Source organism: Rhincodon typus, chromosome 10 (genome assembly GCF_021869965.1).
Source record: "Rhincodon typus isolate 14 chromosome 10, sRhiTyp1.1, whole genome shotgun sequence".
In the NCBI taxonomy this organism is placed as follows: domain Eukaryota; kingdom Metazoa; phylum Chordata; class Chondrichthyes; order Orectolobiformes; family Rhincodontidae; genus Rhincodon; species Rhincodon typus.
Window position 1 is genome coordinate 40042867 of NC_063341.1, and position 15268 is coordinate 40058134.

A 15268-nucleotide genomic window follows, 5' to 3' on the forward strand; every position below is an offset into this window, starting at 1 on the left:
GCACACACTCTCTCTCTCCCACACACACACTCTCTCTCTCTCCCACACACACACCCTCTCTCTCACACATACAGACACACAGACACACATACACTCCCACACACACAGACACACACACACACTCTCTCCCACACACATGCACACTCTCTCCCACACACATAGACAAACACACAAACTCTCTCTCCCATACACTCACTCCCACACACTCTCTCCCACAAACACAGACTCACACACAAAACAAAAACACCAACAGATTCTAAAAAAGGCCTCACACCTAATATGCATTGTCTGACCTAAAATGTCACCTCCTTTTTACACTGTTAAAATCTTTAGTTCTCTCAGGGCAGTGACTTGAAAGGAATTCAGGGATTTGCATATAAATATTAATCAATTAAAACCTTCTAACTGATTAAAGATTTAACAGCATTTTAGGTTTGTTTAATACATCCTCATCAGTGGTGTGGCCCTTTGATCTTTTACTTATAAATTATGTGTCTGATACTACCTGTCTCACTAACACCTGAAGAAGGAGCGAGGCTCCGAAAGCTTGTGTTTTCAAATAAACCTGTTGGACTACAACCTGGTGTCATGTGATTTCTGACCTTGTCCACCCCAGTCCAACACTGGCATCTTCACATCATAATTTATGACATCTTAGATTGGTAGTTAGAAATCTGCTGTAGTGTCTCTCTGCAGTAAGTTTAAGTGCTGTTTAAAATTGCAAAGAGCAAGTAAATAGGTCTCCACATTCTGTAATCAATTACAGTGCAGAAGCAAACCTTTTAATTTCAAACCCCTCCTTGTGTCCTCTTACCAAATGGCTTTCAACCAGTGTGCCATAGCATGTTGGTGTGCCAAGGCAAGGTGAGAAGTGTGCTGCAGAACTTTTGGGAATCACTAGTTCTTTACCTGAACATTAAGCCCACGTCTGTAATTCTGATCTCCTCCAGAGCCTCGGTGTACTTTACTGAAGGTAGAATCCCTATAGTGTGGAAACAGGCCCTTTGGCCCAACAAGTCCACACCGACCCTCATAATATCCCACCCAGACCCATTACCCTATAAACCCACTAATCTACACATCCCTGAACACTTGGGGCAATTTAACATGGCCAATTCACCTAGCCTGCACATCTTTGGACTGTGGGAGGAAACCGGAGCACCCGGAGGAAGCCCACACAGACACGGGGAGAATGTGCAAATTCCACACAGACAGTCGCCCGAGGGTGGAATCGAACCTGGGTCCCTGGCACTGTGAGGCAGCAGTGCTAACCACTGAGCCACCGTGCCACCCCATGCACCCCTGCTGACACCATGCACCCCTATTTGATTGTGCATGCACAGGTCTCCAATGCTGCATGAATCCAATACCCTCGATCAAAAGTCTATGTGCACATCAGTAGTCCCAGGTTTCCTACTGACCTTGTAAAATGCAATTTACTTTGTATTTTGCTCTAATTTATTGTTCGTGAACAGTTATAAACAGTTGAGTTGAGCAGATTTTGAAAATGTGTCTGTGCTCACGGTTGAAGATGGTGTATTTTTGCCAGTGGATGTGAAACATTAATGATGTTGATCCTTCTTTAGCTTGTTGTATGCATTATGTTGCAAACCTTCTTGAGTAATGCTGTGACCATTGTAAATCAAATTAAATGTGACATTTATGAGCAATCAACTCAGCTTAACAAAGTGGAATTGTTTACCTAGGTTTTTTTTTGCATTCCCCGATCTTCATCCTACAACCCCCAATCTTTCTCTCATCATAGAGTTATACAGTGTGGAAACCCTTAGGTCCAACTAGTCCATGCTGACCACGCTCCCAAACTGTACTAGTCGCGCTTAACTGCGTTTGACCCATATCTCTCCAAACCTGCCCTTCTTATGTACTTATCCAAATGTCTTTTAAATATTGTAACTGTACCTGAATCCACCACTTCCTCTGGCAGTTCATTCTACACATGAACTACCCTTGTGTAAAAAGATTGCCCCTCACGTCCTTTTTAAAACTTCTTCCTCTTACCTTAGAAATATGGCCCCTAGCTTTGAACTCCCCCACCCTTGGGAAAATATGCTTGCTATTGACCTTATCTATGCCCTTCATGACTTATAACCTTCCATAAGGTCATCCCACAGGCTCCTACACTCCAGTGTAAAAGGCCTCAGCCTATCCAGCCTATTTTTATAACTAGGAAGTAGGTAAGTGGTGGTGCAGTCATAGTGTCACTGGTCTAGAAATCCAGAGGCCCAGGCTAATGACCTGCGGATGTAGGTTCAAACTCCATCTCAGCAGCTGGCTGAACGTAAATTCAGTTTATAAACTAAATGTTAATTTAATGCCAAACATGAAACCATTATTGCTGGAAGCCAGGTGTAGAAAGCTGAGGCCAGGAGCTGAGAGACAGCAGACTGTGGCTGAGAACTGGAAGGGTGCTGCCAAAAAAAGACCATTGGCCAGGATTTGGGACCTATTGCTGGAGAAACACCTTTTGCTGAGACAAGAAGAACATTTTGTTGGATCCTGGGTTCTGTCTACTGGGTCCCAGGTGGAAGCATCAGCCAAAGGTGGAAGGAGGAAGAAGAGGTAGCCTGAAGGTTTGGGAAGCAAGAAGCAGCCATTGAGGGGAAGGAGGCTGTAAGAGTAATGTGGGAGTGTGTGCATGGAGGGTCCAACTAGGAGTGCAGGAGAGAACAATGCTACAAGAGGCTTTTAAGGGGAGAAAGGCTGCAAGGGGGTTGGGGTCCATGAGGAGAATGAGGGATGAAGGAATCTGCAAGGAGGGGTGTACTGTGAATATAAACTCAAGAGAGAGTGACGATTTGTCAGTAAGGATGAGGAATTTTTACTTTCTACTGATCTCTATAGTAAACAGTATAAAATAATTTTAAAGCAAGTAGAAATAAACCAAGTTAATGGTACGCTTAAGATATAACAGTATAGCTCAGTCACAAAGAGATGCACATCCTGTGGAATGAAGGGAGTCGTGGACACATCACCTGACCTAGACAAACTCACGCAGCTGCACTATGGGTTGAGCTATGGGCTTTGGAGCTTGAGCAGTGCTTGGAATCACTGAGGTGCATCCTTGATGCAGAATACTAGTGGATAGTTCATTCAGGAAACTGGTCATATCACAGGTTAGGGCTAAACAGGTAGATAGGAAACAGTGACCTCTGGGCTGCCCAAAAGAAATAGGCAAGTAGTGCAGGAGTCCTCATAATTCCCTCTCACAAACTGATTGACTACTCTGAATACTGGTGAGGGCAGGAGCCAAGTACATAGCATCACAGGCGGCCCAACTGTCCAGGAGGGAAGGAGGATGAGTCGGACAGAGGTGTGAGAAGGAATTCTTTGCTTAAGAAAACAGACAACAGTTTCTGTGGCTGTCAACATGGCTCCAGGAAGGTATGTTGCCACTCCAGCACTAGAGTAATAAATGTCACAGAATGGGTCAAGGACATTCTTGAGGAGGAAGGTGAACAGCCAAGTTCATGATCTATATTGGAACCAATGACATATGTAGGAAGAGCAATGTGGTCCAGCAATCAGAAATTAGGAAGCTAGGTACAAAATTGACAAGCAGGATCTCAGTAAGCTCTACTTTCCTGCAAGTGTCACGTGCAAATGAAATAGGAAGATAAGACAGATGAGTGCATGGATGGAAAGCTGGTGCAGCAGGGAGGACTTTAGATTCCTGGAACACTAGGATTAGCTCTGGGAGATCCGGCACCTAAAAAAGCCAGATCTTAATCTAAACAGAGCTAGAACTGATTTGCTTGTGGGACATATTGATAGTCGTATTGGGGAGTGTTTAAACTAACACTGCAGGGGTGTGGGCATGAGGAAAGAACATTAGAGCATATTACATGCACAAAATACTGGGAGAGACTGATAGCAATAGAGTAAAGAATAGTAAGTAGGTATGGGAATTCAGAGGAAGAGAGAAATCACACTCATACTACATGTATGTGATTGTACAGTGCATAGATAATGAAACTGTCAAATTAAAGACATAGATTTCCATCTGGAATTATAATGCTGTGATGATAACTGAGACCTGGATCAAAGGAGAACAGTATTGTAAATATTTCTTGTTACAAGGTGTGCAGCAGAGATGGGAACGGATGAAAGAAAAGAGGTGGAATGAAGGGTTGACAGGAAAAACACTAGCTGAACCTTCAAAGAGGAGATGGTTCAGACACAGCTAAGGTATATTCCTTCAAAAGGAAAAGGTAACACAAACATGTTCAGAGCTCCCTGGATGATGAATGAGATCAAAATTAAGTTAGGGAAGGAAATGTAAAGAAGTATATTATGACAGGTATTAGGTAGAACATTTAGTTGAGAATGAAGCTGAATATGCAACATTTAGAGGAAGGGTGTAAAAGCAAATGAGAGAAACAAAGAAGGAGTATGAAAAAGGCTAACAGATGGGGAAATTCCAAAGTCTTCTATATGCACATAAACAGTAAAAACATGCTAAAAGGATGTGTATGTCAATTAGTGAATAAAAAGAATATTTACAAATGGAGGCAGCAGGCATGGTAGAGGTGTTAAATTAACACTTTGAATGTGTCTTTACCTGCATGCTGGCCAGGCCATGGTGATAGAAAAATCAGCCATTAGACTGGTTTAAAATTGATGAGAAGGAAGTATTGGATAAGCTGTCAGTACTTAAAGTTCATAAGACACAAGGACCAGATGAAATGCATCCAAGGATATTGAAGAAAGTGAGAATGGAAGTTGCAGGGACAATCTTTCAGATTTCGCTGGACACAGAGGTGCTACTGGAGGTCTGGAGAATTTCATCCTTGTTCAAACGAAATTATCAAAATAATTCCAACAATTTTAGAAAAAGTCATTCCTGCTTTGGTGGTGAGCAAACTTCTAGAAACAATTATTCAGGATAGGCTTAATTGATGATAAAAGGTGGGTTAATTCAAAAGAGTTTGTCAGAGAAAAATTATGTCTAACTAACTTGCTGAAGTTTGTTGAAGAGGTAACAGAGAAGTTTAATGAAGGAAATGCTGTTGATGTGGTCTACGTGAACTTCTAGAGACATTCGACACAGTGTCACAAAATAGACTTCTGAGAAAAGTTATATCTCATGGAATAAAATACACAGCAACATTGATACAAATTTGGCTGAGGGATGGGAAATAGAGAGCAATGGATGATGGATATTTTTCAGGATGAGTGAAGGTTTATAATGGCAAGGGTACCAAAATAAGTAAAGATCAATTTCACTATCTTCTCACCAATGTATTGGCTGCAGATCCGTCTAGGAGTGACCACCGCACACTCCTCTGGGAACAAAGTTCTGAGTTCACATTGAGGATACCCTCTGTCATCTTGTGTGGCACTACCACTATGATAAATGCGATACATTTTGAACACATCTAGCAACTCAAAACTTGGCATCCATGAGGCACAGTGGGCCATCAGCAGAAGCAGAATTGTATTCAATCACAATCTGGAATCTCATGTTCCAGCAAATCCTCACCATACCACTACCATGAAGTGGGGAGCCAATTCAGGTTCAAGGAAGATCAGATGAGGACATACCTAAAAATGTGATGGAGCTACTACACAGGGCTCTTTTGCATGGCAAACAGCAGAAGCAACATGCAAGAAGTGATCCCACACTGTTGTGACCAACTGAGAGGATTAAAAATGGGACAGTAAACTCAGTCTTCCTCACCTAGTCATAACAAGTTCACAAATCTATTGATTGCTGTCTTGAATGTATTCAATACCTGGACATCCACAAGTTTGAAGTTAAAGTTAGAGCATAATCCATATAACAGGGCATTCCTAAAGCCGCAGTGCAATGTAAATGGGAAACTGCTTGGCTACTCCACACAGTAAATGTGTTATGATATCACGCATTGGGTACTTTGTCCAGTTCTCATTCCAATGGATGAGATCTAAGTTGTACAGGCCTGCCATGTCTAGCCATGAATAATCTTAAACAATTAAATAACTAATCGAAGGAGGAAGTTCCACAAATATCCCCATTCTCAATTATAGTGGAGCTCTGAATATCAGCGCAAAAGACAAGGCTGAAGTATTATAACAATCTTGAGCCAGAAGTGGTGAGTGAATGATTCATATTGGCCTCCTCCTGAGGTTCCCAACATCACAAATGCCAGTCCAAAGCCAATTTGATTCAGTCCACATGATATCAATACAAAACTGAGAGCACAGGATACTAGAGAGCTTATGGGCCTTAACAACATTCTAGAGCTTTATGATCTAAATGGGATACCGCTGGCTACTCCACAAAGTAAATGTGATCATATCATGTCATATATTGGGTTTGGTACATACCAGTTCTGGTCACAAAGACACAAAAGTGACATTGGAGGTAAAAACAGAAAGTGATAGAAAAACTCAGCAGGTCTGGAGACAAAAATGTACTTAAGATTTCATGTCCAATATGACATTTATTTTGGAGGACGTGTCAAATGAACTCTCTAAACAGCTTTCTTGCAAGCTTTTCCACACAGAAATTAAAACATTGATTAAAATCACTCATTGAAGAACTGAAAGTTTAGCATCTATCATTATCATATTCAAACCTTCAGAAAATCCCATTCATTTAAACTATTATACTTAAATATGTTTTACATTTCATTTGTGTAATTCTGAATTTTATGACAGACCCTTTTTTGAACATCTATTGTATGTTGCTGCGTGACTGCAGCATTATATAAAAGCTCCCAAAAGCATTGGCTTTTGTTGTGGTACATTATGTATTTACAATTTTGTGTTCCTTTTTACTATTTTAATGCATTTCATTTGCAAATATTTCAATGACTGTTGTGTTCTAGCTTTGGATACAGAACAAACATTCAAACTTTTCTGCCCACCCAAGTAACATGAGGATTCATGGCAAAAAAGTTCTTCACAAAGAACAATCAATCAATCAGAATAGACTAATGCTTAAAAATCCTGGATTATTTAAGTACTAGGTAAATGCTGCATTTGGGAGATGACAGAGTCATTCCTTGGAAAACGAGTGTCTAAAGAGAGTCAAAAAACAAAGGAATTTAGGGGAACAGAAACACAAATCAATTGAAACCTGCATTTTCTTTCTAACTAATTAAGAATGTAACAGGAGGGAGTCAGTCAGCCAATTTAGGGTTATTAAATACATTTGCATCCGTTGTATAATCCTTTGATCTTTTACTTATAAATTCTGTGTATTGAATATTTCCTCTCTCATTATACCTGAGGAAGGGGCAACACTCCAAAAGCGAGTGTCCAATTAAACCTGTTGGACTATAACCTGGTGTCATGTGATTCTTGACTTTGTCCAACCCAATCCAACATCAGCACCTCCACATCATCACTTATATTAATGGTGCAGGTTAATACAATTTAACTTCACTTCTAGAGGGATGTAATTTACCTTAAAATTGCAACAAACATTGTCCAGACCACACATGGGCCACTGTAAATAATTCCTGGTCTTCATGTTATAAATGGGATAGTAAAAGGGATTGGGAAAGGTTCTAAAATACCTGTTAGAGATGCATCTGAACTGAGAGATTATACCTACCTGAAAGTTTGCACTGGCTGTAGCTCTTCTCACTTGACGTGAGGTCTGAGGGGTGAGCTGTAAAAGATCTTCAGGATTATGGAAAAAATAATTATAATATACATATATAAATATATATATAATCTTCCCAATTAAACAGAATTAGAAGCTGTAAATATGATAACCAATATAAATGTTGCAGAATAATCATTTTTGAACAGTTTACAAGCAAATTGTAATTCCCCCTAAAAATTGTAAGTGTGGATCCACTGTGTAAAATCACATAAACTAATACCATTACTGATATAATTCGAAAGTAAAATTTCAAAACTAAGATATTCAAGTTTGTCACACATTTAGCCAACAAATAGTACCTTTAATATTCAATTTATAATGTTCCTGGCCACAAAATCTCGTCCAAAGGGAAGCCCTGTGTATATTTTATTAGGAATGTACTTGGAAATTTCAGATTTTTTTGATGTTATCCCCTTAAAGTAAACTGTTTATGTTCCATAAAGCCCAAATCCGTCCAAAGAATTACTATTACTTCCGTACATAGATGAGAAATTTGAATGAATACGAAGTAAGATATTTAACAAATGCTACTTACTCATTGTAGCTTTTCCTGCTGTTGTTACAACAGGGACTGCAAAGAATGCAGCCATTTGTATTTGTAGTTTCTAAAAATCACAAGTTCAAATATTGATCCTCTAACATCCCCACTCGAACGTCTCCAATCAAATGATATGTCTCAGGATGACAACATCCGAAATGTCAGTATTTTAGCAAATTGATTCCGCATTATGTATTTATTGGCATTTAACCATTTTAATCTCGAAATTGTTTGGCAACAATTATCTCCCAACCCACTAGCATCAGTTTCTTGTTTCACTGGTGTATGGAATCATTCAAACAGAAACCTCTTCAAATTCGACAGAAATGATTTATGGATTCAGATAATATGTGCTCAGATAAGATAGCTTAATGTTATTAACTTCTGCCCTAGGGCAATGTATGAAATCACTTTCTGTAGGTAAAACTGATGCCTTCCATTTGACTATATGCTATTGCTGATATTTCGAAAGCATCTTTTCCGTTATCCTTCAACGCCTTATCGTGGAATTAAGACGCACCGTGGTTTTCCGACTGGAATCAATATCGTTAATGCTTAAATGCTCTTATTTAGACATTATATTTATACAACTTAAGGAATTTCTTTTACACTGATTATATTTGCTGGATTGCTGCGCAGTGTGATATTTTGACTCGGTGTGCTGCTGGCGGAACACATCGCCTCCTCCTGTGGATGGAAGAAATGAAAGTTTCACAAACAGCCCGATTAAATATTCCGAAGTAGGGTCGGATCGGGCTCGAAATGTTAACTCGGTTTCTTTCTGCACAGATACTGCCAGAAATGCTGAGTTGCTCCAGCGTTTCCTGTTTTTGGTTTTATTTCTCATGACATATTCGATAGGTCTTACCTGATACGAAAATAAAATGATACCAATGTTGGAAACCTGAATTAAAAATCGACCACATTCACTGGGGAAAAAAAAATTACGTTAAATGTCTGCAGTACTACATCACAGGTTAGACATAATAAACAACAATCTGTTTACAATTCATTCTTATAAAACGACATTAATGTGTATATATTCCGTTATTTATGCATGTAAAGTGCAAGTATTTAAATTTCGAGAACCTATAAATGAATTGAACGCAAACTATTCAGCTCACAATTGTACCGGGTTATCTCCTAGATATCTTTAAGCATACGTTTCGAAAATTCTTCTGTGTATTAGTGAAATGCGACTCCGAAATGTGTTCTTCAGACACCAGGTCTCGCTTTCCACCTCAGCCTGCAGCCGCCTTTCTCCAGGTATACACCGGTCACTCGAACTCCCTGGAGCAGGGTGGCCTGATCCAAACGCCTTGCGATTGACTGGTCTTTGGACGAGCAGATGGATAATCCACCCGAGAAACAGCAAGTCAGCGCACAGCACCATCCGCGCAGTTAAAAGGGAAGGCTTGCTTTAAGGAAAGAAGGAACCATCCATGTACCTTCCCCGCTGAAACGAGGCCGCGTTGTAAAACTAATTACTTTGCAGAGACAACAATCCCCGGCATAAACCGAGGCAAAACTCCGGAAGTTATTGTCTCCAAATGCTGAAAGCTGTGCATCGCAGCAAGCCCCAATTGTTACTGGTTTCACCAGCCCGTGTTGCTTCTGATTAGGAAACGGATAATCTGCTTTGAAATCTCTACATAGTTTACATATACGAAACTCGCTTTTAATTTGTGATTTCTCCCAACTCTATTCCTTGTTTAATTCTGCCTGATCCGAGATGTTGCATTTTAAAATAAATATTATCCGTGTTGTAGCTAAATTGTTGTAGTAGGGAGGAATGGTATTGATCATTCACACATACAGCCCCAACCAAATTCAACTTCAACTATTGAGAGTAATTAGTATACTTAAAATCGCGTCTTTCGTTTGTCTAACGTGTCTTATTTTCCGCGAGAATTTTAAAATACATTTGTTCCACCGTTTTATTCCCAGTTTCAAACTAAATCAAGCCCTGAGGCCAAAGCTTCATTTTCATCTCGATGTAGAATCGAATAAAAATCTCATCTCTCTGCAGCTACCTAACCTTATTTAATATTAGCCTCCAGTACTCTGGGTGAAATAGTGCCCCACAAGTGCCCTTCAGATAACATCTGTAATTATTGAATTCATTGCTGAAGTGTTAAAGGAAGTGGAAAGTATTTTTTTCAGATTCTGAAATGTAAAACTTTAATTCCGTTTTAAGTAAGGCTACGTTTCGTTTTCGGTAGGGGGACCTGGTAAAACTAACACGGTAAATGAACCTCCCATCCATTAACTCATATCCAACCTTCATCGAAAGAATTCGACGGATTGTCTGCTAAATGATACAATTTCGGTGTGGTTTGGCAATGGGTAACTTTTAATGTGAAAGTAGAGGACATTGTAATTTTGCTGCAATCAGCACAGCAGTCCTTCCAATGGTTCAAGATTCCAAGGATTTAGGTAAATATTTATTTAGTCAACTCGTTAATTACAGTCAAGTTAAAACAACACAAAATGCATTTAATACAATAATTAGAATGCACAGTACATCATTTAAGAAGCTGTGTGCACACATTAAAGCTAGTAAGTAGAACTGTAGAATCAATATTATCCAACAGTACAGCAGCTTCTTTCACACATCACCGACCACCTTTGTAAACTTTCTACCAACTGTCCGTGATGGCTACTTCCACTGAATTCAACAGCAAAGATCCAAATCACTCTTTAAGCGGGATTGCTATTATTTTGTGTACCTAGTTGAAGAGATTTTGGGGAAGGTGGGTGGGCACGCTCATTTCAAAGCTTTGACACAATGAGGGTAAATAGGGTGGCGCCAGACTCCTTTAGCTCTGACATATAAGCCAGGTGGCGTCAGTTCAGCACCTGATCACCACTCTCCCGAACAGTGAACCTAACAGCAGACAGTGCACAGGGCAAACCCCAGGCTGCAGTTTATGAATCTCGCCGATATTTCCTACTTTACCGGCATTTGCAGCATGACTGCAGAGTGCCAACAGTCCTCCAACGAAGCTTCCTGCGCTTCGAGTCCGCTGGATAGCTCGGCGGATGTGTCATTGAGTTCCCCGGGTAAGGAGGAGGTGATGGTTAAATCGGAGCCGAGAAGCAACAGCCCAAGCGCGGAGAGAGATGACGGGAACAGGGGCGATATTGAGGGCCTGTTACCGAGCTCTGTTGGTAGGAGAAGGAAGCGTCCTATCCAACGTGGGAAACCCCCTTACAGTTATATCGCACTGATCGCCATGGCCATTGCCAACTCGCCTGAAAGGAAGCTCACCCTTGGAGGTATTTACAAGTTCATCATGGACCGGTTCCCATTCTATCGGGAAAACTCCAAGAAGTGGCAGAACTCCATTCGACACAACCTGACTCTCAATGATTGCTTTGTCAAGATTCCCCGTGAGCCTGGCCGCCCGGGGAAGGGCAACTACTGGACCTTGGATCCGGCAGCTGAAGACATGTTCGATAACGGGAGCTTTTTACGGCGGAGGAAACGTTTCAAGCGATCAGACATCACCACCTACCCAGGCTACATGCAAAACTCCAGCGCTTTCACTCCACCCCCAGTTGGGCGGCCCTCTTACCCCAATCCACTATATCCGAGCATGGGCTCTGGCTACAGTCCCCAAGTGCACGCTGCTCCCCATCATCCAGCCGTGTTACATCATTACCAAAGCTCAGTAGTGAGCCAGGCTCAGCACAGGATGTTCAGTATCGACAATCTTATTAGTCAACAGTCTGTACTGCAGGCCTCGTCAGGCATTGATTTGAACTCTCACGGAAATGGGGAGCTCGGAACGATGGCCAGTTGTTCAGTTGGTGGGACAGATAGTTTCCAGTCACAGCCCGTAAGCCCCACTGGGATGGGGGCCATGTTGAACAGGTCTTCCAACAGCGTGACTTCCAACATGACCTATTCCTATTCTACCTCCCCTCCCCATTTAGCCATGTCCCAGGCCAATTACTCGCCCAATCATACCCAGATGTATTGTCCTGCAAATCGGCTCGCCATACCGTCCATGAGAGCAAATAGCTGCTCCGATCACGCTGACCAGCTTTTGGCTTTATCCAGCCATCAGGTGAATGGGCTTACTCAGTTCAATGGCAATACCTCGTATATGAGGCAAACCAATTATGCGCCTGGACTTGAAAGATTCATGTAGAGTGTTTGCTTTTAGGAGAGAAGCAGTAAAAGTGACATTCCTTTTCCACAAAACGACTTGAAGTTAGCTCTTTTATATATTTATTCCGAACTATAGCGCCAAAGTTCAGCGTCTTTCTATCCTTCCACGAATTAAACAGTATCGTTGTGTTTTCGCACTAGAATTTTGCTCATCACTGTAAGAACGTACATTTCAGTACAAACAGGATTGTTTTGTCAGGGAAAGATACACATCTGTCACCAATTGTCAACAAATTTCGTTCCAGAACCAGTTTCACCGAATACTGTGTGGTACTTTTTATGTGTTTCGGCGAGAAAATATTTATCGTTGTGTTTGTGTAACAGCTGCATTAGATGCAACACTTTTTTAAAAAAATTAGTTCTTATCGGAAACGACGAAAAAATAAATACTGGATTTTTTACGTGAAAGGAAATTGGTGTTTTCTTTTGGAAACACACACCCTTAAGACGGTGTATTAGAAACTTTGCTTAAAATCACAAAAGAGGCCTCATTTTGCTTATGGACAGATAGCAATGGTACTTTTGACCATATCTTCTTCCCAGACAGTATAATATAAAATATAAAAACCGAAAGAACTGCGGATGCTGTAAATCAGGAACAAAAACAGAAGTTGCTGGAAAAGCTCAGCAGTTCTGCAGCATCAGAAACATCAGAGTCAACGTTTTGGGTCCGTTTGACCCTTCCTCAGATAATGTTATTCTTCCTGCCCACAAACCTGAGCTCCCACTCGGAGCAGTGAAGAAACTTGAATCAAGTATGGTCAATCCGTTTTGTGAGCCAGTTGTCTATCAGAGAGCTACATTTACGGAGAAAATCAAAGTAACAGAGCAGCAGGCATTCCTGTTTCTTCTTGGATGGGAAATCTTTTTTTTAATAACCCGTAGCAAACCAGATAGTGAATAATGTGGAATTTAAAATAGCTTTGTATACCTGCCTGTAGGTATGAGTTTGCAAATTAAACCCGGATGTAGCTGAAACTAGTAAGAAACGAAATAAGGACAGTAAAATAAATAAAAGTCGTTACACGAGATTGTTTCTTAAATACTCAATTTAAAAAGTAATGGAAATACGTCCAGTCTGACAAAGAGTATCCCCAGTTCTTTATGTTATTTATGAAAATACGTCAGATGGGTAATATTGACGATTTAATTCGAAACTGCTGTCCTTTAATGGCATTTTTGAATGCTACATTTAAGGCATCACTTCCTCTGAGTAGGTTGTTCTTGTCAAACTGTTAATTTGCTCAAGAAAAATTGTTATGAAGGATTTACACAACAGCAAAGCCGCTGTTCGAATTAGGCACGGGTCGAAATCCGATTGTCTATAGTGGTGACAATTGTGTTTTTTAATTACACCGAAGATGGCACTGTCTTTGTTTTATAACATCTGCTTAATGCAAACATGTTATTGTTTACAATGTCCTCAGATTGCTTAGAGAGATAGAAAAAGGTTTTCCTGAACGTAATAAAGTTTACAACATCAAAAACTTGCACTTATATCGCATAGTAGTTGTGATCTGCCTGGGGCAGATCCTTATATAATGGATTTAACTTTTAATTTTGTAGCCTTGGGTATTGGGCGGTTCAGTGTTAGTGTAAGGAACGTAAATATTCCTGGGAAAGCTTATGAGAGACATGCCGTTAAATAATTCTAATATAAATCGACAAAGAAACAAGAAGCTTCAGAACTTGGCGTATGTGTACACATCCCCATTCATTCATACGTAGTACTTTCATTCAATGACCAAAGTTTAAAATTAATGCTACTTTTAATTTGCCAAACTTTCGATCAAATTGTTAATATCTAGAGTTAGCAAATCCCTGAGCATCTTTTGTCCAGCCTACAGGTACAAAAATGGTGAAATAAAAATCACAAACGAAGTTATTGCCCTCAACGTTGTATATCTGTTTACACTCTCAGTTTTAAATTAAACGAGCTGCAATTATATTGTTCAATTCGATTAAATAAAGAAGCTAGCGGCGGTAGTTAGAAGGCTGCTCCGTTCTCATCCGAATCAGTTGTTTTTACGAAACAACGACCGTTGTACATTGTTTATAAATAAAGGGCTCAATCGTTTATTTCACTTATAATCCGATTGATTGATGATTGTTGAGACCTTTTATTTCGTTCAGCGAAAGGCAGAATCCGGTGGGTTCTGGGAAGTTCCCTGCATTTTCACCCTCAGTTACTGCTCTCAGTTCTAGTTTCACCTCAAGTGGCTGTGGAGCCACACCGCTCAGGATGTCTGACAGAGGCTTTTGTGTCATTGACGGCAATCTCCAGATGGCATTATTGAACATGTTTGCTGTTCTGCTCATGCAGACAGATATTTGGCCAGACATTCTTACGCAAGGGCATTCTCAAATCGTCTAATTCTTATGAAACTGAAAATGTTCGACGGGTTTTAGGCAAAATCTTTGTTGCGCCAAGTAAATAATTAATGTGAATATTAATGCGTTCCCAACGAGATTTTAAGTAACAAATTTTATTTTTGTACATTTTAAATTAAAGTGTAATACTTGTGCAAGGTGAGGGGGAAACGAAAGCTGAATAAAACATGATTTTGTTTATTCGTTTATCGGAACGTGGCTGGCAAGGGCAGCAGCAATTGTTGGTCAGTCCCAACTGAAAAAAAAGACCAGTGTTACCTTCCCCAAAGTACAAAGGTGATCAAGTCAAGTCGCCATTATTTTGCTATAGACCATTGGGTGCTGATTTGACTTGAGGACCACCATACCTTAGCCTAGGGGAGAGGTTGAGAAGTACAGTCCTTCTTGGTAACCTCAGCCGGTATAGGGATTGAACACGCTATAAGCATCACACTGCTTTGCAACCAAACCGTCCAGCCAACTGAGTTAAAACGACACCCACAGAGGTGAGAGCGTTAGCTCGGCACAGTGGCTCAGTGGTTAGGCCCTACTGCCTCACAGCGCTAGG

The 15268-nt window shown here is 40.5% G+C and overlaps 1 protein-coding gene across 1 annotated transcript; it reads left to right on the forward strand.

Annotated features, from left to right (window-relative positions):
* The first annotated feature begins 11083 nt into the window (after positions 1 to 11083).
* foxe3 (forkhead box E3) lies at positions 11084 to 12310 on the forward strand. The gene has a single exon (XM_020537392.2). The coding sequence runs from the start codon at positions 11084 to 11086 to the stop codon at positions 12308 to 12310; it is 1227 nt and encodes a 408-aa protein (XP_020392981.1).
* Positions 12311 to 15268: the final 2958 nt, after the last annotated feature.